Below are 26690 nucleotides of genomic sequence, written 5' to 3' on the forward strand. Positions count from 1 at the left end.
GTGGAGGAATTAGAGTTCACAAGGTGAACCTGAGAGGATCTAGACTGTACCACCAGTACAACTGAGAGTTAAGAATAAAAAATCATTCTAAAACAGTTGTGTTGGGGAGGGAGTTATGTGGAAAACTAAGAGCTTTAATTTGGCTCCCCAAATACTAGCAATTAGTCATATATGAAATGACCTACCATTTAGTACACACTTGATAAGGGCTCAGTAGGTCATTACTTGTATCTAGGAATAGAAGAATTGGCCTCCAGAACCTACTTTCTCTCTAAGTATGTCCTATACCAGAAATAGTGAAACATTGAGCCTCCATACAGCACATGAAAGATGACTTCATCAAGTAAATAGTGAAAGATTAGGCATAGTGAGCCTTAAAAATAGGTAATTAAGAGGTAACTAGCTGGGCTGGGGATGTGGCTCAAGTGGTAGTGTGCTCGCCTGGCATGCATACAAACGAAAGATGTTGTATCCGCGGAAAACTGAAAAATAAATATAGAAGAATTCTCTCTCTTTAAAAAAAAAAAGAGGTAACTAGCTTTAGAAAATAATTCTCAATACAGCTCTAGTGTGTATAAAAGCCACTATTTAAAAACAGTTGTGTCAGTAGATTTCTTAAAATTCTGATTTACTTTGAGGAAATGAATAGTACTTATCTGACACTATTGTATTAATACTGTATTTTCCTTAAATTGTTTAAAATGGTTCCTGGCACTCAGTAATTTGGTGTTTAATATGAAAAATCTTTGGACCTTAAAATATGTTGATCTACCTGGATGAGAGCTGGATGTGTGTGGAGGAATAGTGCCTCCACTGTCTTATTAATGTCATGATTGTACTACAGTACCTTAAAGGAAAATGATGTTTACCATCATATTTTTTGTGATTATTCTAGAATTTTGAATGAGCAAGTATAACAACATTTCTAATAAAAAGGACACATTGAAACTGCCAACTGGTGAATCTCATTCTAACAAATGCAGATCCAGTCAAATTCACTTTCAGGCCTCAAGTTTTTTCTTTTGGAAGTGCTAGCTTTTGTATTGATAATAATAATAATACCAATGTGTTTTTGTGAAGCTTTGGTCCATAGCAAGGAATAAGAGTCATCAGGAAAAAAAGGCTGAGAGATTTTTCTAGAAAGTCCATATAAAGAAAGGGAAAGGAAAAGTGTGCATGGGCCTCAACCCTTGATTAAATTCATGATGCAGAAGAGGACTAAATAACTTACACACCAGAGTCTATGTAAAAGGGTACTGTTAATAATGTTGGCTCTTCTTTATAAGGACCCATGTAAGAAAATTTTCTAATAAATATCTTCAGTACTAGATATAGTTGTGCTTCCACTGAAAAGCTGATTTGTTTAATCTTAAGGAAGAATCATGTAATTAATTTTACTTCTTTACATTTGGTTGCTTTAAATTAGTACAATGCTAAACTTGTATCCCTATAAATAACATACAGAAACATACCGCACGTATTTTATGTATTACTTTTAATTCCTGCCTTTGTAAGTTGTTTCTTATTGTGTCATATTTTAATAAGTTTTATATATTACCTTACTTTATTTAGTAGGGTATAATATAAAGGTTCAGATTTACATGAATAAAATTTCATGCTTTGAGAAAATATAATAGAAGAACTTTTGTAAATGAAAGGACTATTTAGGTAAGAAAATCAACCCCAGGAAATCCAATTAAAAGCCAAATAAAGCTATATTTTTATCCTGTACAAAAGAAAATTTACATTCTTAATGTAAGTAGATACACCTAGGGGCAAATTACACATCTCTCAAGAAACACAATATTTAACATCTTAGATTATGTTTCTGCATTGCAGACTGATAGTGAATTTTATACATCTTTATTTACAATAACTTAAAATATTTTTCATCTCTGGCAGATATTTACAAGGTCAACAGTGACATTTCACATTTCAACAATCAACAGCATTAATCAGTTCAGTAAGACAGGATAATGGCTTACATGCACCAGTAAATATGATCTTAAATGTGCAGTTTTTTTCCTTTAGTTCTGAAAGAAAAATGATTTGTTTTACTAGTCCTGGATTGAAAGGGCATCACTTAACAGAAATTAATTTTTACATGCCTAATCTATTTAAACTTTCACCAGCACTCATTCTCTGAATACTTGGGAAATTTATTCCAAGCTATCGGTTGAGGCTGGGTAAAACAACAAAACAGGAGCTGATCTATAACATCCCATATCCTTTTATGAAACAAACATTTTGTGGATATTTCTTTTTACTTGTCCATTGCTACAGAGATCAGATTATATAAAGCCATACTAGTAAAAATCTTTCAGAAACTGCAGGTCAGAAAAGCCAAATTATCTTGAGAAAAACAGTGGGAAAATAATCTGCACCATAAAAACTGTTTCATTTAGCCAGTTAAAATGAATATAAAGCCAGTGTAATTATTAGTGTAATAATAAAGATTCAATGTAAAGTAGTAGATGAACTAATTACAAATATTTTCAAACACCACATGAAACATAATCTGTCAATTCAGATTATGAGATTATTGAGTGATTTCAGATAAAACTTAAAAAAACACCAATCATTATAAGAAAGCCAATTTTTTCTTTCCAAGATAGCTGATCAATACATTCCTTACTTTGATATATGAAAAGATAATACATATAGAACCTATAATTTACAATTATATTTCATGATTTCAAAAATCATTTAACAACTTAAACCTTTAGTTTTTTTATCTATACATTTAAAAAATTAGTATTTTAGCTTTTCTTAAACCAGTGTTTTTATACAAAGAAAAAAACTGATCATGTATGTAAATTTTGTAAACAAGCCATACCAGTTTAACCAATATCCTACTTATTAGAAATAACTACCACTGAACAAAGAAAGAAGTGCATTTCCACAATTTCCTCCACATTTTAAAAACTATACTATCACACAATGTACCAATTTTAATAATGTCCCCTTTTGTTCAATACTGATAAGCCGAATCCTTCGTTTTATTTAAGGAAATGTGAAAATGTGCCATAAAGAATAATATTTGGAGTTTGCCTTAAAATAGTACTTTGCCAGAATATTGAAATCTTACTGGTATAAGAAAACCTCAATTGGAATCTTATAACTATTGTATACTTGTTTTCCAGGTCAAATAATCTTATAATATTTTCCCCAGGGTATGCAATCCTATGTATAGGTCAGATGGGCTTTATTCCTTAAGAGGTGTTTTAAAAATTACATTTGGTCAATAACATTTTCTTTGGTAAATCCATAATGAAGGTGTAAAAAATTTTCTCTGATAAAACACTGAGCTCTTCACACTCAAATACAACAAACCAGATTGATATCAGTTCAGTAGCTGGGGATGGATGGATTGTCCAATTAAATTAATTTCTCTTTGAAAATAAAAGGATCTCTTTATTAAACCTACCTGCAAATACAGTTTTTAAAAAGGACTCATTTATACTTAACCTGTACCTAATTCTACTTTTTGGTAAAATCTATATTAAATATAATAGCATAATAGCAGACATATAAGTATGCCTTAATTTGTAAACATCATGAACACATTTTCTCAAAATCTAGAAGCAAAACAACCTACATATTTCTGTACTATGCTGCCAGTTATTTCATATCATTCCTAGCTTTCTGCTAATTTCTATTCTGAATTGTTTGCCCTTGTGTATGTTTCTCATGGGACTGATGCCTAAGATTACAAAAATACTGAAAAAATGACCAAAATTTTGTTGTATGGTCAGGGTTAGGAAAAAATGTGCTTATATGGGCAGGGAGGTTAGAAAGTATCTCCTGTAATGAACAGTATTTTCCTATAAATGTTCAGTGCCAGTTTGATATACCCATTAGATACACACAATGCAAGTAATACTAAAATTTGTATTATGTTGTCAGTTCTGACCACCTTAGCATGGAAAATTGTACCAATCTGGAGATTCATTATGATTTTATTAGCACTATGAGTTTTATACTGCATTCTATCTCCTTATAATCTGACAAATATTCTAATTTTAAAGAGTCTAAACTAACAGTATTTAGTTGGTTTTCAAACAACTTATTTCTAAAAAGCACTTTTAAAAAATTAAAGTAGTACAAATAAGTGTCTCAACCAACTTGGTGGTGAAACAATGACAGTAATCATTCAACTTGAAAGCTAAAAAGTCTCATGTTCAGACTGTTTAAGAAAAGTACCCTAAAATTCATATAGATTTTCTGATCACTGGCATGACCTATTGAACTTTTTAAACTGAAAAACAGACAAGTAACTGAAATACTGATTTTTTTTCCCAGAAAACCAAACTTACTTTGTAATATAATCCATGATCAGAAATGGATAGATCCTCCTTGCCAGTGTTTTTACAATATGCTACCCATAAAGACAGATACTAATATTTTTATTTACAAATGAACATGCAGAAAACTAAATGACACAAATGATTGTCAATAACTAAAGTACACAAAAGTGGACCCATACAAACCTCACAGAGCGAGGTAGGAAAAAACACCCCACTTCATTAAAATATTCACAAAAATAGTGCAAACAAAACAATCTGAAATTATTCTCAGTATTCCAGTGTCTAGAAAATAATTAATTTAAAGCTACTAAGTGGAATTCGAGACTACAGGTTGGAAATATTGAGCTTATGTATCTGACTACTGCATTTAAGACATTTTATGTGATATATACACTTAAAATGAGATGTTTACTATTCCATCCTGGAATCATAAGCTTCACACCATAACATTTTTTTCAGTCATATAAGGAAATATTGCTTTCATCTTCTATAAGCACATTAAGGTCCAATCTCTCTTTACCTTAGAAATCAATGAAATCAGATTTATTTAAGCTTTTACAATACTCCATTATGAAATACAATGAACTGGCCACCTTATTTGCTGAAAGCTGGCTGATTCAAAAATTATTTTAAAATAGCTACAACACTGAACAAAACCATTTCACTGAGCTTACTTTGCATTTAAATAAATCCCCACAAATATATAAACAACATGGCAGCATATCATCATTATGTGGCAGAAAATGAGTAAGGCGTAAATTAAAGAATAATGTACCTATCCTTATATTTGTAAAAGATACCTATTTTTTAATACTTCCGCATCTACATTTATCACTCTACATTTTTTTCTGGATTTAATACTTTTCTTAATGTGTTGTATTTACCAACTACTAGACCAGAAATGTAAAGAAGCTGCAGAGATGGAAAGTATTTACGTACCATATTTACCATAGTATGGATAAAGAGTGGCAGTGGGGTGTTAATAAGCATTTGATGGGAGATGAGGGTTGATTCTGGCTCTGCTTCTTAGTTATACAACCTTGTAGTGTCACAACCTCTTTGAGTCTCGTTTCCTGAGGATGAATGTATGTGGGGAGACTAATTATCTCTAGGGTCTCTTCTAGCACAAAAATTCTGATACTATAATAAATAGGCACAGAAGAGTGGATTTGGTAAATAAGGGTGGTAGGGGATCAGAATATTAAATTACAACTATTTCCTCCTTAGCTTCTTAAAATATTTTCATATTTAAAAGTCTCTCCTAAGTTAAATTTAACTTTTCGTATACATTTAGTTTGCTTTCTAGTAATATGATCTTAAAATTAATGTCATACGAAAGAATTCCCAGACTCTTCTAGTATTTCTTAATTCAACCCAGCACAGATGGCACCAAATAGTTTTATTATAGAAAACAAGTATTTTCTCTCTAAGTGTCTTTTTCATAGATGGGTAAACTTTTTTAAGGAGGTATAAAAAATATAAAATAAAAGACTGTTAAAGGACAAAGTATGAATATTGCTGGCGTGTATTTGTATACCTGAAATAAAAGTATATTAAATACTAATAAATAATGCAAAAGGAATTTAAAAGCCTGAAAATTTGATAGTTACAAGTTAAATTTTTTTCATTGTAACTATATCTTACACAGGAAATCTATTAAGACCCTGAATGGAAAGTCTAAACTAAATGAAATGTTTCTTCATTGGGGCCAAATATCACCTACAAGAAAACAATTGTTACAGGGTCCTGAAACATTAATGGGTATGTGTACATTCAAAATCTATATGTTGGGGCTGGGGATATAGCTCAGATGATAGAGTGCTTGCCTTACATGCACAAGGCCCTGGATTCAATCCCCAGCAACACACACACACACACACACACACACACACACACACACACGTATACACGTGCAGATAAACAAAATCCTCTAAGATGAAATTTTTTTCTTGCGATAATGGGGATTGAACCCAGCGGCACTCTACCACTAAGTCCTTTTAATTTTCTGAGACAGGGTCTAAGGTCTAAGCTTCTAATTCTGGCCTTCAACTTGCCATTCTCTTGCCTTAATCTCCCTAGTTCTGTGATTACAGGCTACTGCAGATCGTAGCAAGATGAAAAAATTTCAAATTAATTTTGCAGATATAACAAATGATTTCTTAAAATATTTTCATATTTAAAAGTCTCTCCTAAGTTAAATTAAACTTTTCGCTACACATTTAGTTTGCTTTCTAGTAATATGATCTTAATGGAATTCTTAAAGAGAATTTTTATTATAGCTTTTACTGTAATTTCATTTATTTGGTATTTCTTTTGTGCTTTTAATTCAAATGCTTGATTTAGATGCCAATATGTGCACAACTTGTTGAATTAAAAACAGCCTATATAAACCAGGTATTTTTGCCATAAAATGAGGAAACTCTGGCCATAGCCAAGATCTCATTCCCTGGTGAGTACAATATTCCTTTCCTTACATACCTGAAACTTTGCTTTCTTTAGTATGCTATAAAGTTGTATGCCTCATTTATTTTGGCTGTTTAAAATTTTCTTTTCACTTACCTGGCATCTCTTAAATATTTAAAATATATCTTTGTGATATATTTACATAACATACACATATAAATAAACCATCAACTTTTACCTGGACTTTGGCAATATTCTGGATACTAGTTCAGATTCTAGTTTTTCATTTTCATATGAGTTGAAAAATGTTACAGACCACCAAATTAAAATCCTTATGAACATGCTAACATAAAGTCCCTGTTTTTTTTTTTATGCTCTTACAACTGAAAACAACAGGGGGATTTTAGGTGTGGGGAAAAAAAGGCATTTTCTTAGTTATCACAAAATTATTTGTAATTTCAATTGGTAGAGATAAAATTTAAAACCATTAATAAGGAGAATACTTGCTTTCTATAAACTCATTTTTCTTTCACAATAATAAAGTAAATGTACAAAGCACTATTAACTGTATTTTGTGGAAGGATAATTTATAGCAGTTCAAGTCACAATACTGATTTTCAAAAACCAAGTATATTCCCTTCTTTTTCAAACATTAGATCTCGAGACCCAGAAGAGGTTATAATAAATCTTATCAATCAAATCAGAATTTAAAAAAATGTTTTAAAATCAATAATGTACTTCTGTAGCCTTATAGCAGTTACCAAATGCTACTTATATACATTCAACATCTAGCTTACTGGCATGATTTCAAAGTTTTATAAAAATGAGAAACTTTGCAGATTAGAAGATACACAAACTGCATTATACTAAACACAAAGGCAGTGTAGTCCTTATAGGAGAAATCAAGTCAGTACCCCCTGGTAGAAATGTTCTATAAAAATGTGTCACATTGAAGCGTCAGTGTTTTCAGCCAACTATCTGTCCCTGATGTATTTCCTTGGAGTATATGATCTATCAGGACTTTAGGTTTATTAATCCAAAATGTCTGACTGAATTTAGGTACATCTAGAAAGCAGCTGAAAGGGTTTCTCCAAGAGTCTAACATCACAGAAATCCCTCTCTTTACCTGAAGACGTACAGTTCTACTTCAGTCATCATCAGCTCACAAAGAAAAGAAAACACCAATCAAAACCCCCCTCAGACACAATTCCAACAAGCTAAACAAAAACCACCCCTCCCCCAACAAAACCCCAGCACCAAAGTGTCAATCATTCCTGGGAAATAGAACATGCTCCTTGAATTCTCTGATTTGTTAGCTGTTCAAAATTTAAGGACAGAAATGATCTTAAGTCCTTGTGGGAAGAGGGAAGACATGTTAATAATGACTAGAGAGCCATTGAGAAAGTGCATTATCAATTACACAATCAACTTAGAGCCGCACCCTCCCAAAGGAGGTGGCTACAAATTGATTTAAATGCCTCAGTAACTGAACAACTAAGTCCTTGGGATAAAAAAAAATGGGGGAAAAAAAGAGCTACCCTCATTTTAATGAAAAAGTGCAGCAGTCCACCACCTTTCCCCATGCTTCTCAAGAAAATGATTGCACAGACTCAGAGAAGTCCCAAGTCATAGCAGAACCTCTGAGGCACTCCTGGTTAAGAGAGAAAAAAATATGATCCGGTAATCTTCATAGTTCTATAGATTATGTGAACAAACCCGTTTTGTCTTGTTTTTGAACAAAAGCCAAAGAATCATAAGGATCATATACACCACTTCCTCTAGTGTATCCTCAATCTCACAGTGTTGAAATGGGACCAATCAGCCTATGATGGATTGCACATCACCCAAGGAAAAAGGAAGGCATGGAAAAGGCAAACGTGTTATACTGCTTCACAAACACATTTACAAGGTACAGGTGAAGAGAAGATATAGGAAGGAGGGAAAAGAAAACCTTATTGCTGTTTTCATACAAAATACAGTATGAAGATACCTAAACTAAATCAAATCTGATTACAATGACCAATATTTTCACAATGTGGGATGAGTGTCTTCTTATACAATGAAATGTTCCATTTAAAAGGTAATCGAAGAGAGGATGTCAAAACTACACCTGGGATATTAGCTGCATATTGAAACTTGGGGATCGAGACTGCTTGGTTAAGGGGGCTCCTGGGCTGAGGAGCTCTTTACCTTCACCAGTTTGACCTAGCCGGTCTTCCTGTAGACTGATAGTTGAATATCGATTAGCATTATTAGCTGCTAGATTAGTAACTCCCTCAATGCCAACCCCAATGCTGGTACTTGCTTGACTGCCATTTACATAGTCAAATGATTTACTTGAGGAAGCACTGGCTGTCCTGATTAGACTTAAACTATTGGTTTTTGGCACCACCTGGCCAGCAGGCAGGCTCAGGTGTTTCTTCATTGGTGTCAGTTCAATGGAATCTACACCAAGATCAGTTGGTTGTTGAATATACTGCTTGCGAACTACTGAATCTCGAGGGATCTCACTGGATTTGATGGCAGAAGCTGTTTCTTTATCTTTGGCTGAACGCCCAGTTGCTACTTTCCGTAAGCTTCCCCTCTGAGAAGAGGATGTTTTGGTCCCAATTGGTTGGCTGCTGAGGGAAGCCCCTGATGAAAATCCTTCATCTGCATCATTCAGGTTTACAGACTCCTCTCCTCCATTTACACCCTCAGCACCTAAAAAATAAATCAGAAAGATTTAGTAATAGCTAAATTAAGTTAAGTAGCAGTTGTGAATAACAACACTGACCTTTTTCTTGATTAACATTTGCTATGAGTTCATAATGATCTTACTATTAACACTTCTAAGTAATTTAGGAGAATAAATCTTAATCTATACAGAATTCTAATATAGTATTTATTGTGTTCATTTAGTTTTAATTACTTCAGTTTTTATAAAACTATTCACAAACTTACTTAATATACTATTAATATTTGGGCATATAAAACCAGGCACAATACATTAAATATATAAATACATTTATATTTATAACTCTTTATAATATACTGTTTTTCATTTGACATGAACATATTTACCTATTGTAAAACAATTGAAACCTTTTCCTCATATCTTCTTTAACCCACCATAAAATGTACAAAAGGAACTCTTCCAATTTCAGTTACCTAGAATTATACCAAAACCTGATTTATGCCTATAGGCCAAAACTATAATAAGATTTTATATTTATCAAGTTAACTGCTTCTCTATGGCTTAAAGGCTTTTAATATTGAACTAATAGATTTTCTAACTCAAATCTAAGAAACTACATTGCTTCCAATAATTTCACAACCATATTTTGTCTTATGGACAGGACTACTCACTGGTTTCCATACTTTCTTGAACAATTAATATGAAGAAAACATTATCAGGGAACAGTGGTAAAAAACTAGCAGGGATACTTAAGAATGATTTTCATTTCCTATATTATATATGTTAATATTTTAGATTCTAGCATTGAGATGTATTACTTTTTTATAAAGCATTTTAATCTTTTATTTGTAGTTAGACACAACATCTTTATTTCACTTATTTACTTTTATAATCACAAAATATTATAATGCCCCATTACATTTCACACATAAACTGTAGTTAACATAAAAATCTGTATCTTGAGTTTTTGTGGGAAGAGAAGTATATATAATACATTGATCATGCTATTCCAGAAAGCCCAATTCTCTATTGATTGTATTTACTTTCTAAGAGACTATATGACCATACTTTTTCTTCTTTCAAAAACATATTTTTCCCAGACTGCAAATAAGTTTAATCAAATCTACAAAATAGATACCAACATTATAGTTAGAGTAAAATGTTAGTAAATAATCTACACAAATATTGCTTTGAGATACAAGTTAAAGATATATAAAATATTAAAAACACAATCTTTTACTTAACATAGCACCTGGAAAATAAAAATACATTCTTGGCTATATTTTCTCATGAATTTGTTATTTCCTTCCTTCTAAAGAATGAAATAAGCTATCCTTAAAGCAAAAGGCACCTTGTTATATATATATACATATATATATCCAGCAATTTAATGTTTAATCATGCAAAGCTATGTGAAAATGCATTTACTAAGAAAAGTAGCAGCTGACACCATGTCTCTCAACCTCTTCAAGAGAACTGTATATAATGTCCCATGAAAATTGAAACTTTAATTTACATATCGTTTTAGTAATTTACTTAAAATTAGTATAAAGAACTCTAAAATGCCCAAGAAGAAATAGTTACTAATTCAAAAGTAGTATTGGTAATATAAAACAAGGAATGAACAGATTTATCTATTAATTAGGAAGGAGACTGAGAGATTTAGTGCTAGCTTTGAATCTTGCTACATGCAGATCTTAAGCCAAAGCAATATGGCCATAAAAGAGATGATGGTAACATGAAGACCACCATGCAAGAGAACCTACTGGTATTTTATGTACTAGGAAATGGTTCATTATAATGGAACAATGACTATACTTTAATTATAGGAATCATCTTCAGTTTAATAGGTAGATGATAGGTTCATATTCTCCCTGAATTTCAACAATCACAGTTTTAACTATAAAACTATTTAAAACCATCATACTTTAAAACATATTTAAAAGATCAATTATTTACATTAATTCAAAAGCTCTGGCATACTACAGAATTACCAAAACTTCTCATAGGTTTTAGTAATTTCCTTCCTGCTGTTTAAAAAACCTTAAGAAAGAAAACAGGCAATTCTCAAAACATTTTTCTTTTAGTTCTCTCTAGGTAATTATAATACTACTCATGATCCAAAGAACAATCTGTAAAAAAAAAAAAAAAATTGCCTTTCTTATTCTACTAATATTGATTTAAAACTATAATTAAGCTAGACTAAAGGGTAAGATAATTGTCTAGAAATTTCAAACATACTCAACTTATTCCCTGCTCTATGTGGTGGCTCACAGCTGTAATCCCATCAACCCAGGAGGCTGAGGCAGGAGGATCTAGTCTCAGCAACTTAGCAAGAATCTAAGCAACATTATGACATCCTGTCTCAAAATAAATAAAAAAGGCTGGGGATGTAGCTCAGTGTAAAGTGCCCCTGGGTTCAATCCCCAGTAAAAAGAAACAAATTTATTCCCCTTTCCTTATGGTTTTATATCACCAATCCCTCACTAAAGCTAACATTTTACCAGTAATTAGAAATATGAAAATAAGGCATTTAAATATTTAATAAGATTCAATAGGTTATTAAAGAGAAATTAACTGTTTTGATTCCTTTTTCAAAATGTATGATTTCTGATGAATTGGAAGCAATATTTCAGACTAATCTAACATTTCCTATAATTTTATCAATACTAATTAACCGTGCTACATTTAACACATACTTTCAATAGTCCTAACAATGGCAGAAGATACTTCTTTAGTAGCTCATTTAATCATCAAGAATATAAAGGAATAAGATGTTGTTCAATTTAGGCCAACTCTGGGTTCCATACTCTCACTAAAAATTGTTAGGGAAAGTATAAAAAGGGAAGGCTGCATCTTCCATAGCCATATAAAGAAGAATCTGAAACGGTACTAACTTCTCTGGGTTCCTAGATCATGCACATGCAATACTGTAAAATGAAGGTTGACTGTCCTGGGCACATGGGCAAGGGCACAGAGTATAGGTTTAAATTCTTACTGAGCATGCTCAAATTTCTAATGCACCAAAAAGAGAAAGACTTCCTTAAGGTGGAAGTTAATTGCTTTATGTATGTTTTGCTTTAAGCAAAAATATGTACCTCTTTTAAAACTACATGGTTTATTATGCAAATCAGTATAAAGATTTCACAGTGGCAACACATTGGGTAATGAAAAAGCTATTTACCTACAGTTCCCTCTTTCACAAAGCTAACTCATGGCATTCCATGCAAGGCAGCAAGTAAATACTTTCCTGGAGGACAGAAATGTTCTTTTACAGAGAGAGTGGTGGAAGATGGTAGGTAAAAAATTCTCAAGATACCTACATTGTAGAAACAAGAAACTACTAGGATATCTGATCTCTAAATAATACATTTCAATTCCATTTGGGAGCTACATAATAGAACCATGATTTACAATGAATTATAAAATGTAGTGTGCACCAGGACAGCACATATATGGAGGAAAGTGTCAGTAATTCTCTAGACCTAGGCAACTTATCATAAGGACTATAAAAATTCAATCAATATAGCATACTCTGTCAAAAAGGTGAGAAATTCTTATTAGATGTTAATTTAACATCCTAGAAATACAGATAAATTGATCAGCCCCATTTCAATTTCCCAAGTATACTCATGTTTTGAAACTCTTCACAGATCTTTAAAGAATAAGTTATTATATAAATACATTTATATTGATTATTAAGGCTCATGTCCATTGGGTGCATTTTTTCTTTCCTATTGTTAGAATAAACATGCTCAGTAATGAAAAAATTCCAAGCATTTGCAAATCTTTTGGATACAGGCCCCTGCCTTGTTAGTAGCCATGCCAAGCTGTTCTTTGATTACACAGGGATGCACACTCCAGGCCAGCACAAACAGTAACTAAAGATTGTACCTAACCTGGTGCTAGGCATATAGGGAAGAGAGGTGCTTTGCAAGGAGAAGCTAATACACCCTGGGGTAGTGGAAACACACACTAGAATGGAAAGATGTTCTGCTTGGGGATAGAGAGCCAGGATCCTTCTCCAGCAACTGCCTCACTGACTTCTGCCTCCTCATCTCTGTCCTACCCTCTGTTGTGGCTGCTGCCGAGTTGGGCTCCGGCGAGCCATGCTCAGGGGTCCTGCGCACCAGCACCTCCCCCTCTTGCACACGTTTGATCCCTAGGTCAGTGGAGCCGTGTTGGATCGGGGAGCCAGGAATACTCGAGTCAGCCTCGTTTGAGAAGTCAAAGCCATCTGGGATTCAACATATAAAATTTTAGTGCTTTTGTGCTGCTCTATTCTTTTCTGAGCATTCTGACCCAGGCAGATAAGAGAATGTTTATATGGATATGATATTAACACAAACACTATTTATATAATTACATGTGTGTGCATAGCTTGCACGCACATAAGGCAGCAGATGAACAATGTGAGGTTTGCAAATGAACAGGACAGAAAAATAGGGATTAAATGGCAATTAATATCTCTTAGGCAAGACAGCTTGACTATTCAAGAACTGTATGTCTTACGAAATACTGCTGGGTTCAGCACATTTAAAAAAGGAAATGCAAAGATATAAATCTAAAACCACAGTCAATTATTTTATGGATAGCTTGTATTACACTGTTAGTTTGGTTTGTCATAGTTATCTCCCACAGTGCTCATACATGCACCTTTTATTTTTTTCCTCAGTAACTTAGAAGGCTTAAACTTTTTTCCTGTTGTTACTACTAGTTCAAAAACAGACAAAAATTCTTCTGATCTTATTTTTGTTTTAATATTTATACAGCAGTATAACATCTTTCTACCTCATGTACACATATATTTATATTAAATATAACAGTAAGCATTTAATCACATTTCTAAGAGCTATCTTAAAAACTAAAAAACTTTTACTTTAATTATATAAAATGCTATAATACCATGAGTTAATATAGTCTATACAAACAGTGAAAAATTTACTTGACTCCATGAGCATACTATGGGGATTTTGTACTTACCTTCTCTTCTCCATCTATGCCGACGGATTGAAGCTGTTGTAATTGCAGTCCGAGAAATCCTCGGCACTGTTGGGGTGACTTCCACTTTAAGTACTTTCTGGCCCTCTTGTGAAGAATCAGGAGCATCAAATGGTAATGAGTTTTTCATGGCATTGGCAACCTAAAATGATAACATAAGGTGTACAAATTTACAACCAACATGCAGCTTTTGCTTATTCTGTACTTCATGCTTCTGTAACTTTTTGAATATGTATTTAAAACCTATCCTAATATAACAAAAGTACAAATGTTTCAGAAATATTTGTATCTCTAACATTCTGTATTATTTAAAAACAAGTTTTTCAAAGGAGAATTTATTTTTAAAAATGTGAGTCACTGGGTTGGGGGTGTAACTCAGGGATAGAGAACTTGCCTAGCATGTACTAGGTCCTAGATTTGATCCCAGTACCACAAAAATAAGAAAAAATAGAAAAAGTGAGTCATACCCCACTGATTCTTGGAATTGTTGACTTTCAAGGAGTATTTACCATTTTGCACCCTGATGTAAGAAAAATTAGAATAAGCTTCTAGTCTTCACATGATAAATAATAGGCAAAAATTAAGTGGTTTTGTTTCTTGTTCATTTGTTAATTAGGCTTTTTTCCATTTCTCTATTTCCATAAAGAGAAGTCTTCCCTAAATACTTCTGGCATTGTGCCACACTACTTTCTGCTAGCTTGGAGAAGTGAGAAATCTGGCTGGTGAGTAATTGAGAGTTGACTAGTTAATATTTCTTAAATAGGTTACTAACCTAGCAAAGATCTTGACCTAAAGGATTATCTTTCTCCCTCCCTCTCTACTTGGCCAAGCACATATGGAATGTATCAACCTGGATAGATGTGCCTGACCTGCCCACTCAGGCCTTCTCTCCAGTGGACTACTAGATAGATGAGTAAGGAGTTAAGTATCTGAATTTAGTCTTTATCAGTAATATAGATGATGCTTGTTTCTCCATATGCCAACTATTTGTTCATGTAACTTGCAACTTGAATAAGGAAAGGGTTATCATTTATTGGGTCCTTCAGAGTTGCCAACAAAGAATAATCGATTAACCTGTACTGCCTTGGAAATGTCACTTTATTAAATTTTTTTAAAATTTTCAAGGTAGTTACAAGGATAAACCATGAATTTAAAGAGCCTTAAAAATTCAAGTTATGATGATGATGATGAAATTTTTTGTCCTATTACCTGTTTTAATGTAACCCTTAGTGTAAAATAGGGGATATTAAAATGAGAAAAATAGGAATTTAATATCAAAAAACTATTGCAAATGGTACCTTAATAAATTTATATTCAGCTTAAAATATTTAAAACAAAGACATAGCCAGGCATGGTGACGTGGCTCTAATTCTAGTGATTCAGGAGAATGAGGAAGGAGGGTGACAAGTTCAAGGTTAGCTTCATCAACTTAGTGAGACCCTGTCTTAAAATAAAAATAAAGAAGAGCTGGAGATATAGCTCAGTGGTAGAGTGCCTACCCCCCATCCCCCCAAAAAAGATAAACTTTTTTAAAAAAAGTACTGCAGCCGGGCGCAGTGGCACACACCTATAATTCCAGCAGCTCAGGAGGCTGAGACAGGAGAACTGCAAGTTCAAAGCCAGCCTCAGCAAAAGTGAGGCGCTAGGCAAGTCAATGAGACCCTATCTCTAAACAAAATACAAAATAGGGCTGGGGATGTGGTTCAGTGGTCAAGTGCCCCTAGGTTTAATCCCAGGTACTCCCCCACCTTCTACCCCACAAAAAGTACTGCAAACTGGAAAGAAATTAAAGTGATCCATAGTCAGATCATCTAGTCAACTATTATTATTTTGATTCCTATGTCTAGATTTTTAAAAAGCTGCACACTAATTTTCCACTTAACACAAACTAGCATTTTTCTTTTCTCTTTCTCTCTTCATTCCCTTCCTTTCAAATGGAACCCAGGGTCTCATGCATGCCAGGCCAAGTTTCTACTACTGAGCTACATCCCTATCCCTACCCCCAGGATTTTTGTTTCATATAAGTTGTCAAGCTATAATTTTATCAAGTAAATATCATAATAAATCATTTGCTGCTTGGAACTATTTTTTCTTTTGGTACTGATTGCAACTTTTTTTTTTCTTTTGGGATTTACCACTGAGCCACATCCCCCGCCCATTTTATTTTACTTTTTTAAAAAATTTTGAGACAGGGTCTCACTAAATTGCTTGGTACTCACTAAGTTACTGAGGCTGGACTTGGACTTTGTAATCCTCCTGCCTCAGCCTCCAGAGCCACTAGGATTACAGAGGCATGCCAGTGAGCCTGGCTTGCTGTAAAACATTTAGACTAGTTTTATTCCTTTGCCATTTAAAATAACATTGTAATGCTGTGCTTATAATACACGTTTTTGGTATTTAGTTTTCTGGGATACACTACCACACATGGAACACAGAATGAAAGAACACATACACACATTTACCAGACTGCTTCCACAATGAGATGATCAAAGTTGTGTCATACTACCACCACAGCACAAAGAATGTCTTCCTCAGTGGATATTTACATTTGTCTTTATATTTATCATTTACATTTTTGACATTTATTTTGTAAAGCATAAACTTTCATATGCAGAATAAAATAACTGGCTTTTTCTTGTCATGCCTAATGAGAATATTTTTTTTCTTTGTTCACTGCATATTCTCTTTGCATTTAAAACACTAATTGTTTAGAATTTAGGTATTTGTGAGGGGGCATCAAACTCATTTTAGCAATTCATCATCTCACTTCTGTCACACCCTTTATTCTAGAGATTTCAATAACTTATATTTAACATTTCTTCTCTCTTAAAGGATTTCAAGACATTTAATTCTTTAATTTACTGAATTTTAACTTTTTTTTTTAAGAGAGTGAGAGAGGAGAGAGAGAGAGAGAGAGAGTTTTTAATATTTATTTTTTAGTTCTCGGCAGACACAACATCCTTGTTGGTATGTGGTGCTGAGGATCGAACCCGGGCCGCACGCATGCCAGTCAAGTGCGCTACCACTTGAGCCACATCCCCAGCCCTGAATTTTACTTTTATTCTTTCTAATTTTTTAAACTTAGTAGTACCTTCTTTACATACAGATATGTTATATAAAGAGTAAGTCAGTCAGATACCTGTAATTCCAGCCACTTGGGAAAGTGAGGCAGGAGGATAACAAGTTCAATGCCAACCTGGACAACTTAGTGAAAGGATGTCTTAAAAGGGGGGAAAAAATGGAGTAGAATGCTGGGGAGGTAGCTCAGTATAGAGTGCCCCTGGGTTCAATTTCTAGGGCTAAGAAGGAGGGGGGGAAAAAAAAGTAAATATAACTTACCAATAGTGGTTGAGAAAAAAGTTCTAGTTGAGCTCTATAAATGATGTCATCGAGAACTTCCTGGCCAAGGTCCCACTGTCCATTATACCTGTAGATAAACATATCATATACTATCTTTAGCAAATATCTCCAATCCTCACATAATTTAAAAAAAAAATTCTAAGTCCTACTATTTGGGTTGTAAATAAGATTTTCACATCAAAATTTTCCTTCCTGGTAATGGGGATCAAACCCAGGGGCACGATACCAAGGAGCTATACAGCCAATCTTTTTAATTAATTTACCTGGGATAGTCTCACCAAATTGCCCAGGCTGGCTTCAAATTTACATATCTTCCAAAGCTGCTGGGACCATAGGCATGCGTCATCACACCTGGCTTCACATCGATTGTTATATTATTTCATTTCTACAATGTTTTAATTTTGGTTATAATAACAAAGGAGATTTCAAATACTATGTTTAAAGTAGTTTATAGATGCTTCTTCAAATAAGTTGATTTTTATCACATGGGGCTAATATTCAATCATATACTTAATGCATTCATGAAAACTTGAGTTATGAACTTTTTAGAGATAATTTTCCATACAGAAAACCTGAAAATTTTTAGGATGACTCTAATTTTAACAACTAATTATATATTTGCTACTTTAAAAATAATGAAAGGAAACTACATTAGAAAAACAAGATAGTGTGCTCATCCTGGGACAAAAGACCCTTTGTTACATCTAATAAGAAAGAATTCATAAATTTCATCTACCACCTACTTACATGGCATAATAAACCCCTGTGAGAAGTTGCACCATAAATTCAGGATCCAATACTATTCGACCACAGAGTTCTTTCCAGTGTTTTTCATGTTGTCGTGGAAATCCACTCACACAAACCCTAGAAAAATAAGGTATGTGTGATTTCCTGATTCACTAAATACAGTAATTGTGCTTTTATAAATTCATTTGTTCAATTATTCATTCCTTAAATATTAATTGATGCCTGCTATATGCCAGTCACTGTTCTTGGCCTACGATACGGTCATGAACAGGTAAAAGATTAAAAAATAGGGCTGGGGATGTGGCTCAAGTGGTAGCGTGCTTGCCTAGCATGCGTGAGGCACTGGGTTCGATTCTCAGCATCACATAAAAATAAAATAAAAGATACTGTGTCCACCTAAAAATAAAAGATTAAAAAATAAACCTGTATCTTCACAAAGCATACATTCTAGTGGACTATATCCATTAAAGCTAACTTTTATCAAATAACTAAAAACCTCTTTCACAAATATTCATTTTGCTCCACTCATGCTTTCCTTTTCACTCACACTCACACGCACACAAATGACTGGCTTTTATTCATCCAAACAAGGCAAATTACTCTGAAGCACAGAAATCACAAAACAGACATTTCAAAAATACTGTTGGCTATGAGGTCATTTTAATTTTATTCAAAGATTTTTTTTGTTTGATTTAATCAAAATAAAATATGCACATAAACTATCTATTCGTTTCCTTCACTGTGCAACCTGGCACCAGGATTAGTGGCTCTGATAACCAGCTGGGCTGCTATTTCCAGAAGCAAACACTGGAAAAAAATCTCAGACAACAAGATCTGTTACACATATGCAGCACTTGAAGCACCTTGTTGTTGTGGAGCAGGGGCTTTCAGAAGCCACTGGACAGCATATGCTTTCTTTGTCGCTCACAGAACCAAGACCTGTCCCTTGAGTCTTCTCTACACCCTGCTGTAACACCTCTGGGTTTCTGTCAGTTATACTTAATTTTGATGTATCAGTCTGACCCATACCAGATAAACTTCTTGGTCTTCTTTTTGAGGAACTTGAGCTTTACAAGAGATCTGAAGGTAGCCATGATGCCAAACAAACAAAAAAAAAATAACTGCCACCTTTTTGGGCAGGGTTAAAGAAGAGAGAGCTGTGCCATAAACAACTCCCTACCTTTCATATGATAGAGATGTTTCCTTAATAATAAACAGAAGATAAAATGTTCCATAAAATTTATAGTTTTTGTGTAAAAAGATTATTAAATCCTTAAGTGCAATAGGTTCATAATTCTCTCTCTCTCTCTTAAGAGAAGAGTCTGATTAACTTGCCCATGCTAGCCTCGAACTTATAAGTCTCCTGCTTCAGTCTCCTAAGTAACTGGGATCACAGGTGTGCACCACCATACCCAGCTCAGATTATGTAAATCAGTTAAAATATTAGGATAATTGTTATATGTATATACACACATATGCACAAATATGTACATACATACATATCTATAGCAATTAAGTGATGAATAAAAGACTTTAAGTTGAAAACAGGGCTGGAGATGTGGCTCAAGCGGTAACGCACTCGCCTGATATGCACGGGGCGCTGGGTTCAATCCTCAGCACCACATAAAATAAAATAAAGATGTTGTGTCCACCGAAAACTGAAAAATAAATATTAAAAAAAGTTGAAAACAGCATTATATTAAAAGAAAATTGTTTAAAGAAAGTGGACTAGAAATTCAATTTCCAGGAAATTGTGTAATGTTAGACTATTAGAGAACAGTCTTGCTTGTTTATTTATCAATGGATGATGGCGAATATTATATCTCCATGGCATTTGGGCTACACATATTTGAAATAACCTAACTTTTTTATTATATCAATATTTATATAGCAGAAATCATATATCATTTGCAAATGTTTAAGATAGGACAAAACAGTTTACACATCAACTTAAAAATGTACAAAAGATAAAATTTTTCAGTATTCTTAAGTTTCAGGACCATTTAACTCTGCCATCACTTTTGTTATTAAGAAACTCTAGCCATATGTGGTGACACAAGCCCGTAATTTCAACAACTCAGGAGGCTGAAGCAGGAGGGTTACAAGTCCAATGCCAGACAAAGAAACTCAGTGAGATCTTGTCTCAAAGTTAAAAAAAAAAAAAAAAAAAGGCAACACAAAGGGTTCAGGATGTAGTGCTTAGGTAGACTGCTTCTGGATTCAAGCCCTAATACCACAAAAATAAACAAAATTCTACTAAAGGCCATAAAAATGCTGCCAAGTATGACAACAAGCACATTTCTTTTAATGAACCTGAAATAGTTTTTTATAATGTTATCTTAAGATAGGCAGTAAGTGCTTAAACAATGTATGCTCTTGAAAACAGAATCTAATTGAGAAATACTCTGTTGCCCACTGATGTTATTATAGATGAAATAATGTACTTATTTTAAGATAATCTGTAAAATTTCAGTTATAACTAATTTAGATTGACCCACTTACCAACATTAATGTTATAAACAGGATCACATTCTCTTCCAAGTAACACAACAGTATATGAACTTCAGCTAAGCATTTGTGGTAGGAGACAATCTTTTGGAGGCCTCGATCCCTGTGATTCCCTCCTTTCTGGTATTTACCCTCCTCCCTTAAGTAAAGGTATGATCTATGAGGTAATGGGATTCCCCAGTTATGTGCTTATGACTATGTGACTATGTTACTTAAGGAAAACGGTCTCGCTGGGATCCTTTTCACTCCTTCTCTAAGCTTTGAAGCTGTCTTAGTCTGCCTATGTTGGGAGGTCCATGGCATGAAACTGAGGATCAACTCTGGCAGACAACCAATTAAGAAACTGATGGTCAGCTGGGCTACCCAATACACAACAGAAAAAACTGTAAGCAATCTCGGGAAGACTTGTTGCACATCAACAGATCATTCAGGTCCTGGATGCTATGGACTAGGACCCTCAGCCCTACAAACACAAGAACAGAATTCTGCCAACAAGGGTTGAATCTGAGGTAAGACTGCAACTCCAGACAACATTTTAACCATATGATCCCAACCAGAGGACCAGCTAACTCATGCCCAGATAAGTGTGTGATGTTTCAAGCCACGAAGTTTGTGGCGATTGTCATGCACAACAGAAGACAAACATAGTATTATACTCTTCTGGGGGGCAGAAGGAGCAGTTGAGTTTCCTCAAGTAGAAATTAGTTGGATAGGACAGAATTGAAATTCTGTGACTCTAAATTAATTTATATTACTTGAACTTTTTTCTATTCTACCAGACCTTTAAAGATGAACTATATACCAATGTTCCTCAAATTATTCCATGAAATAGAAAGGGAAGAAACACTTCCAAATTCATTCTATGAGGCCATATCATACTCATACCAAAACCAAGTAATGTCACAACAAGGAAAGAAAAATACAGACCAATATCCCTGATGAATTTAGATGCAAAAATACTTAACAAAATATTAACAAATCATATCCAACAATATATTAAAAAACATTGCACACATGACCAAGTTGGTTTTATTCCAGAGATGTTTTTATTCAAGGATGGTTTAATATACACAAACCAAAAAATAATTCATAGATAGAATTCAGACAAAAAACATTTAGTAATTTCAACAGATGCAGAGAAAGCCTTCAACAAAATTCAGCACCCATTCATGATAAAAACACTGAAGAAACCAGGGACAGAAGGGACATCATAAAGGCTATATAATAAAAAAACAAAAAAAAAAAACCCAAATCAACCTCATAGTAAATGGGGACAAACTGAAAGGATTTCCTTTAAAATTTGGAACAAGAGAAGGATTGCCACTCTTACTACTCCTATTTTATATAATGTTAGAAATTCTAGTTGGAGCAATTAGGTGAGAAGAAAACAAAAGGGATAAAAATAGAAAAGGAAGAAATCAAATTATCACTATTTATAGATAAGATAAAAAAGCTCCACCAAAAAACTGCTAGATCTAATCAACAAATTCAGCAGTCACAGGTTACAAAAATCAATAGTTTTCCTATATACCAATAATGAATCTGTTGAGAAAGAAATCAGGAAAACAATCCCATTCACAATAGCCTCAAAAAGGTAAAATAAAATACCAAGGAAGTCAAAGACCTGTACAACAATGAAAACTATAGAACACCGAAGAAAGAAATTAAAGATGATACAAGATGGAAAGACATCCCATGATCAGGGATAGGCAGAAATTTTTGTTAAGATGGCCATATTATCAAAAGCAATATACACATTCAATGCAATCCCCTTCAAAGTACCAATGACATCCTTCACAGGACTAGGAAAAGCAGTCCTAAAATTCATCTGGAAAAATAAAAGACCCAGAATAGTCAAAGCAATTCTAAGCCAAAAAAATAATGCTGAAGCTACCATAATACCTGACTTTAAATTACATTACAGAACTATACTAATAAAAAGTGCCTGATACTGGCATAAAAACAGACACATACACCGATGGTACAAAACAGACAAACCCACACAGATACTGTCATTTGATCCTTGACAAAGGTGCCAATTATATCCACTCAGAGAAAAGACAGCCCTTTTAACAGTGCTGGGACAACTGGTTATCCATACATAGAAGAATGAAAGTAGACGCTTATCTCTCACCCTACACAAAAATCAACCCCAAATGGAACAAAGACCTTGGAATTAGACCAGAAACTATGCAACTGCTAGAAGAAAACACAGGGTCAATGCTCCAGCTTTTAGGCACAGGCAATAACTTTCTCAATAGGAACACTAAAGCTCAGGAAATAATGCCAAGAGTTAATAAATGGGGCAGCATCAAATTTAAAAGCTTTTGTACAGCAAAGGAAACACATAGGAATGTGAAGAGAAAACCCACAGATTAGGAGAAAATGTTTGCTAACTACTCTTCTGACAGAGGACTGATATCTAGAATATATAAAGAACTCAAAATTTAACACCAAAATTAAAAAACCACCTCCAATTAATAAATGGGCAAATGAATTAAAGAGACACTTCTCAAAAGAAGAAATATAAGTGGCCAACAAATACAAGAAAAATATGTTCAACATCATTAGCAATTTGGGAAATGCAAATCAACACTGAGATTTCATCTCATGCAAATCATATGGCAGTCATCATGAATACGAAGCAGAATAAATGCTGGAGAGGATATGGAGAAAAAGGAATACTTTTACACTGTTGGATGGGACTGTAGATTAGTCCAATACACTATGGAAATCAGTAATAGAGCCTCCTTAAAAGACTAGGCATATGACCCTGCTATACCATTTCTTGGTATTTATATTGAGGAATTATTAAAGTCATTATACTATAGTGATACATGCATATCCATGTTTATGGCATCATAGTTCACAATAGTCAAATTATGGAACCAGCCCAGGTATCCATTAATGGATAAAGAAAATGTGATATATATATACAATGGAATTTTATTCAGCCATAAACAAAAATGAAATGATGACAGTTGCAGGAACGTGAATGGAACTTGAGAACATATGTTAAGCAAAATAAGTCAAACTCAAAAATAAATGTCTTATGTTTTCTTTCTTATGTGCAAGCTAGAGAGGAAAAAGGAAAAGAAAGGTTCGGGGGAGAGGATCTCATGAAAATCAAAGATTCTCAGTAGAATAAAGGAAGGGGACTAAGGGGAAGGAGGAGGGGAAGCAATTGGTAAAATGAGGGCAATGTTATTGTTCAAATTACATTGCTATATATTGTGCATGTACCAATATGTAACAATACAAATCACATCATTTTATACAACTACAATGCACCAATAAAAAATGTGGGGGAAGAAAGAAATGAATATAAAAACAATACAAAATATTTTTTCTATAGAGCAAATTTAAATTTCAGTCATGTCTATGAAATTAGAAATTCTAATATAATAAAGGTTATTGTGAGACACAGAACATCACCCCCTAATTCCCCACCAACACATACACACAGATAACTGTTGCAATTATTAATCTTCAATACAGAGACTGTTATTTGTGAAACATATAAAGGAAAAAGTTTACATTCCTTATTTCTCACCATGATTTCTAAAAAGTGGCATCCAGGGAGTGATTAGACGTATCATTCAACAATGCTAACTTGGCCTAACTCCTTGTTCACCTAGGAAATATTCTTTTAATGCTGAAATAATTTTCCAGAAATCATAGGGATGAAGAGGACTCCTACAGAAATAGAGCTCTGTGAAATTGTTTTATTACTGTATCATGATACATTAGAACAGTGTCTGGCATAGAGAATATACTCAATAAATATTTTTCAAATAAATTAATGAACATGAAAGTTAATTAAAATCACACTTCTCACCTGGAGCCCATACGACAAAGAGATTGGTAAGATGAGGCAGGCATATACACAATAGCAGAATTATAACATAGCATGAGAAAACTCAGGACTTCAAACCTGGAAGAAATAAACAATGGAAAAAAATACTGCATACAATTATTTCCACTAGAGACTACAGTAAATATTTTATTCACCGAATGGCTTTAATACCTTAATATTGACTTTTGTGATTTCTCAGATTACTATGGCATCCTTTGTTTCAGTTTCCATTCTCATTATTACAAGCCATATCCCTGGATGCCATCAATATTTTCTTCTTTAAAAAACAAATCATCATCCTTAAATCGATGACTCCCCTATCCCCTATCATTAGAAGTCTACCATGTTGCTATTCACTACATGATGAAATCCAAACTTACTAGAAGGTCCTTTGAAATCATGGAATCTTTACTACAAGGTCCTTTAAAATCCACCTTGAACTTACCTCTCCAGCTTTATTCCTCCCCTTCACTGCCCACTACATATACATACTCCATTAATCCTCTCACCGTTCCATGATTATGTTATAAGCTTTTGTAACTCCTAATTTAATGCATGCTGCTCCTTTTTACTACAATACTTTCTTATTTGGAAAATTCCCGCTAAGGTTTTAAGTTTTGGATCAAGTGGTGTTAGGGACTGAACCCAGAAACTCATGCATGCTAGTTAACTGCTCTACCTCTGAGCTCCCCCAGCTCCCAGCTCATATTTTTACCTTAGACATAAAGCTATTCTTAATTAGCCTAGCTGAAGAAAACTGCAGGTCTAAAACAGCATTTATTCTACAGAATTATAACTTTCTCTCTCTTTCTTGGTTTTACTCATTTAGTTACAGGCAACTTTAGGACAAAGAACCTGACTTTTTCATCCATATTGTTAATGTCTAGCACAGTGTCTAATATAATTGCTTAATAAATAGTTATTGAATGAATAAATAAATGCTTTTCTAATATTTATAGTCTCTAAAAAAAAAGTGGCTCTTAAACCTGGATCCATACTAGTTATACAAGACTTTTTAAAAACATATGTTCCTATGTCTCTATCTAGAGTGACCCAATTAAGAACCTCTGAGGACAAGACCCAGAGGAGTTGTACTTTTAAAAGCCTTTCCACAGATGGATGGTAAATGGTATGTGGAAACTCTTTACATTATTTTTGCCACATTTTTTGTAAGTCTGAAATTATTTTGAAATAAAAAAGTAAAAGGAGAAAGCCTGATTTGAAAGCAGTCATACCTTCAAATCCTGTCTCCTTCTCCATAAATCTAGGTAATACTGAAGACTTATTTTCCAAAAGGATAAAAGAGAATTCTTGCTTAGGAGCCAACAGGCACAACTGTGATTTGATGTGTGTGTAGGGGTGAGGGGGTAATACTAAACAAAGATTGAAGTCAAATATGACTTGCTGAATATTGAGACCTCAAGCTCTCCTTCACCACTCAGCCATCAGAATGCTAGCAGCCAGCCCACTACTTAGGGAACTAGATGAATTTGATGACTCTTAAGGGAAAGACTTCCAAGATTTGGACTCATGAAATTTCCCAAATGAGTGGCACAGTGAGATCACCCAACAGGGAAGCTCACAATTAGCCCACTAACGTGGTCAGAGCTTCTTATTTTTATTCCCCTACTTTTAAATAAGGGGGGAAAAAAAGACTACTAAACAAATGAGGAACTCTATTAATATGAAAGAGACTAAAAGTTAAAAAAGGAAAAAGGCAATTTGATGAAACTAGCATATAAAGAAAAAATAACTTTTCGTAACTAATTACTATTAATATTCTCAAAAATAAGAAGATATAATTTCAAAAATACATCTATTCAAAATGTAT

The 26690-nt window shown here is 33.7% G+C and overlaps 1 protein-coding gene across 22 annotated transcripts in view; it reads right to left on the bottom strand.

Annotated features, from left to right (window-relative positions):
* Positions 1 to 1696: 1696 nt before the first annotated feature.
* Positions 1697 to 26690, bottom strand: part of Hycc2 (hyccin PI4KA lipid kinase complex subunit 2) — a 76450-nt gene continuing 51456 nt past the window's right edge. For 21 of the 22 annotated variants that reach the window (XM_040294681.2, XM_021735650.3, XM_078017829.1 and 18 more), the window contains 6 exons: positions 24842 to 24937; positions 18496 to 18612; positions 17728 to 17815; positions 14371 to 14530; positions 13457 to 13624; positions 1697 to 9413 (listed from right to left, as the gene is read on the bottom strand). In XM_040294681.2, coding sequence (XP_040150615.1) covers positions 8815 to 9413; positions 13457 to 13624; positions 14371 to 14530; positions 17728 to 17815; positions 18496 to 18612; positions 24842 to 24937 — 1228 coding nt within the window. In that variant the 3' untranslated portion in view covers positions 1697 to 8814. The remainder of the gene's footprint in view (positions 9414 to 13456; positions 13625 to 14370; positions 14531 to 17727; positions 17816 to 18495; positions 18613 to 24841; positions 24938 to 26690) is intronic. The other variant, XM_078017830.1, reaches the window with a different exon arrangement.

The sequence above is a fragment of the Ictidomys tridecemlineatus genome, chromosome 7 (assembly GCF_052094955.1).
Source record: "Ictidomys tridecemlineatus isolate mIctTri1 chromosome 7, mIctTri1.hap1, whole genome shotgun sequence".
In the NCBI taxonomy this organism is placed as follows: Eukaryota; Metazoa; Chordata; class Mammalia; order Rodentia; family Sciuridae; genus Ictidomys; species Ictidomys tridecemlineatus.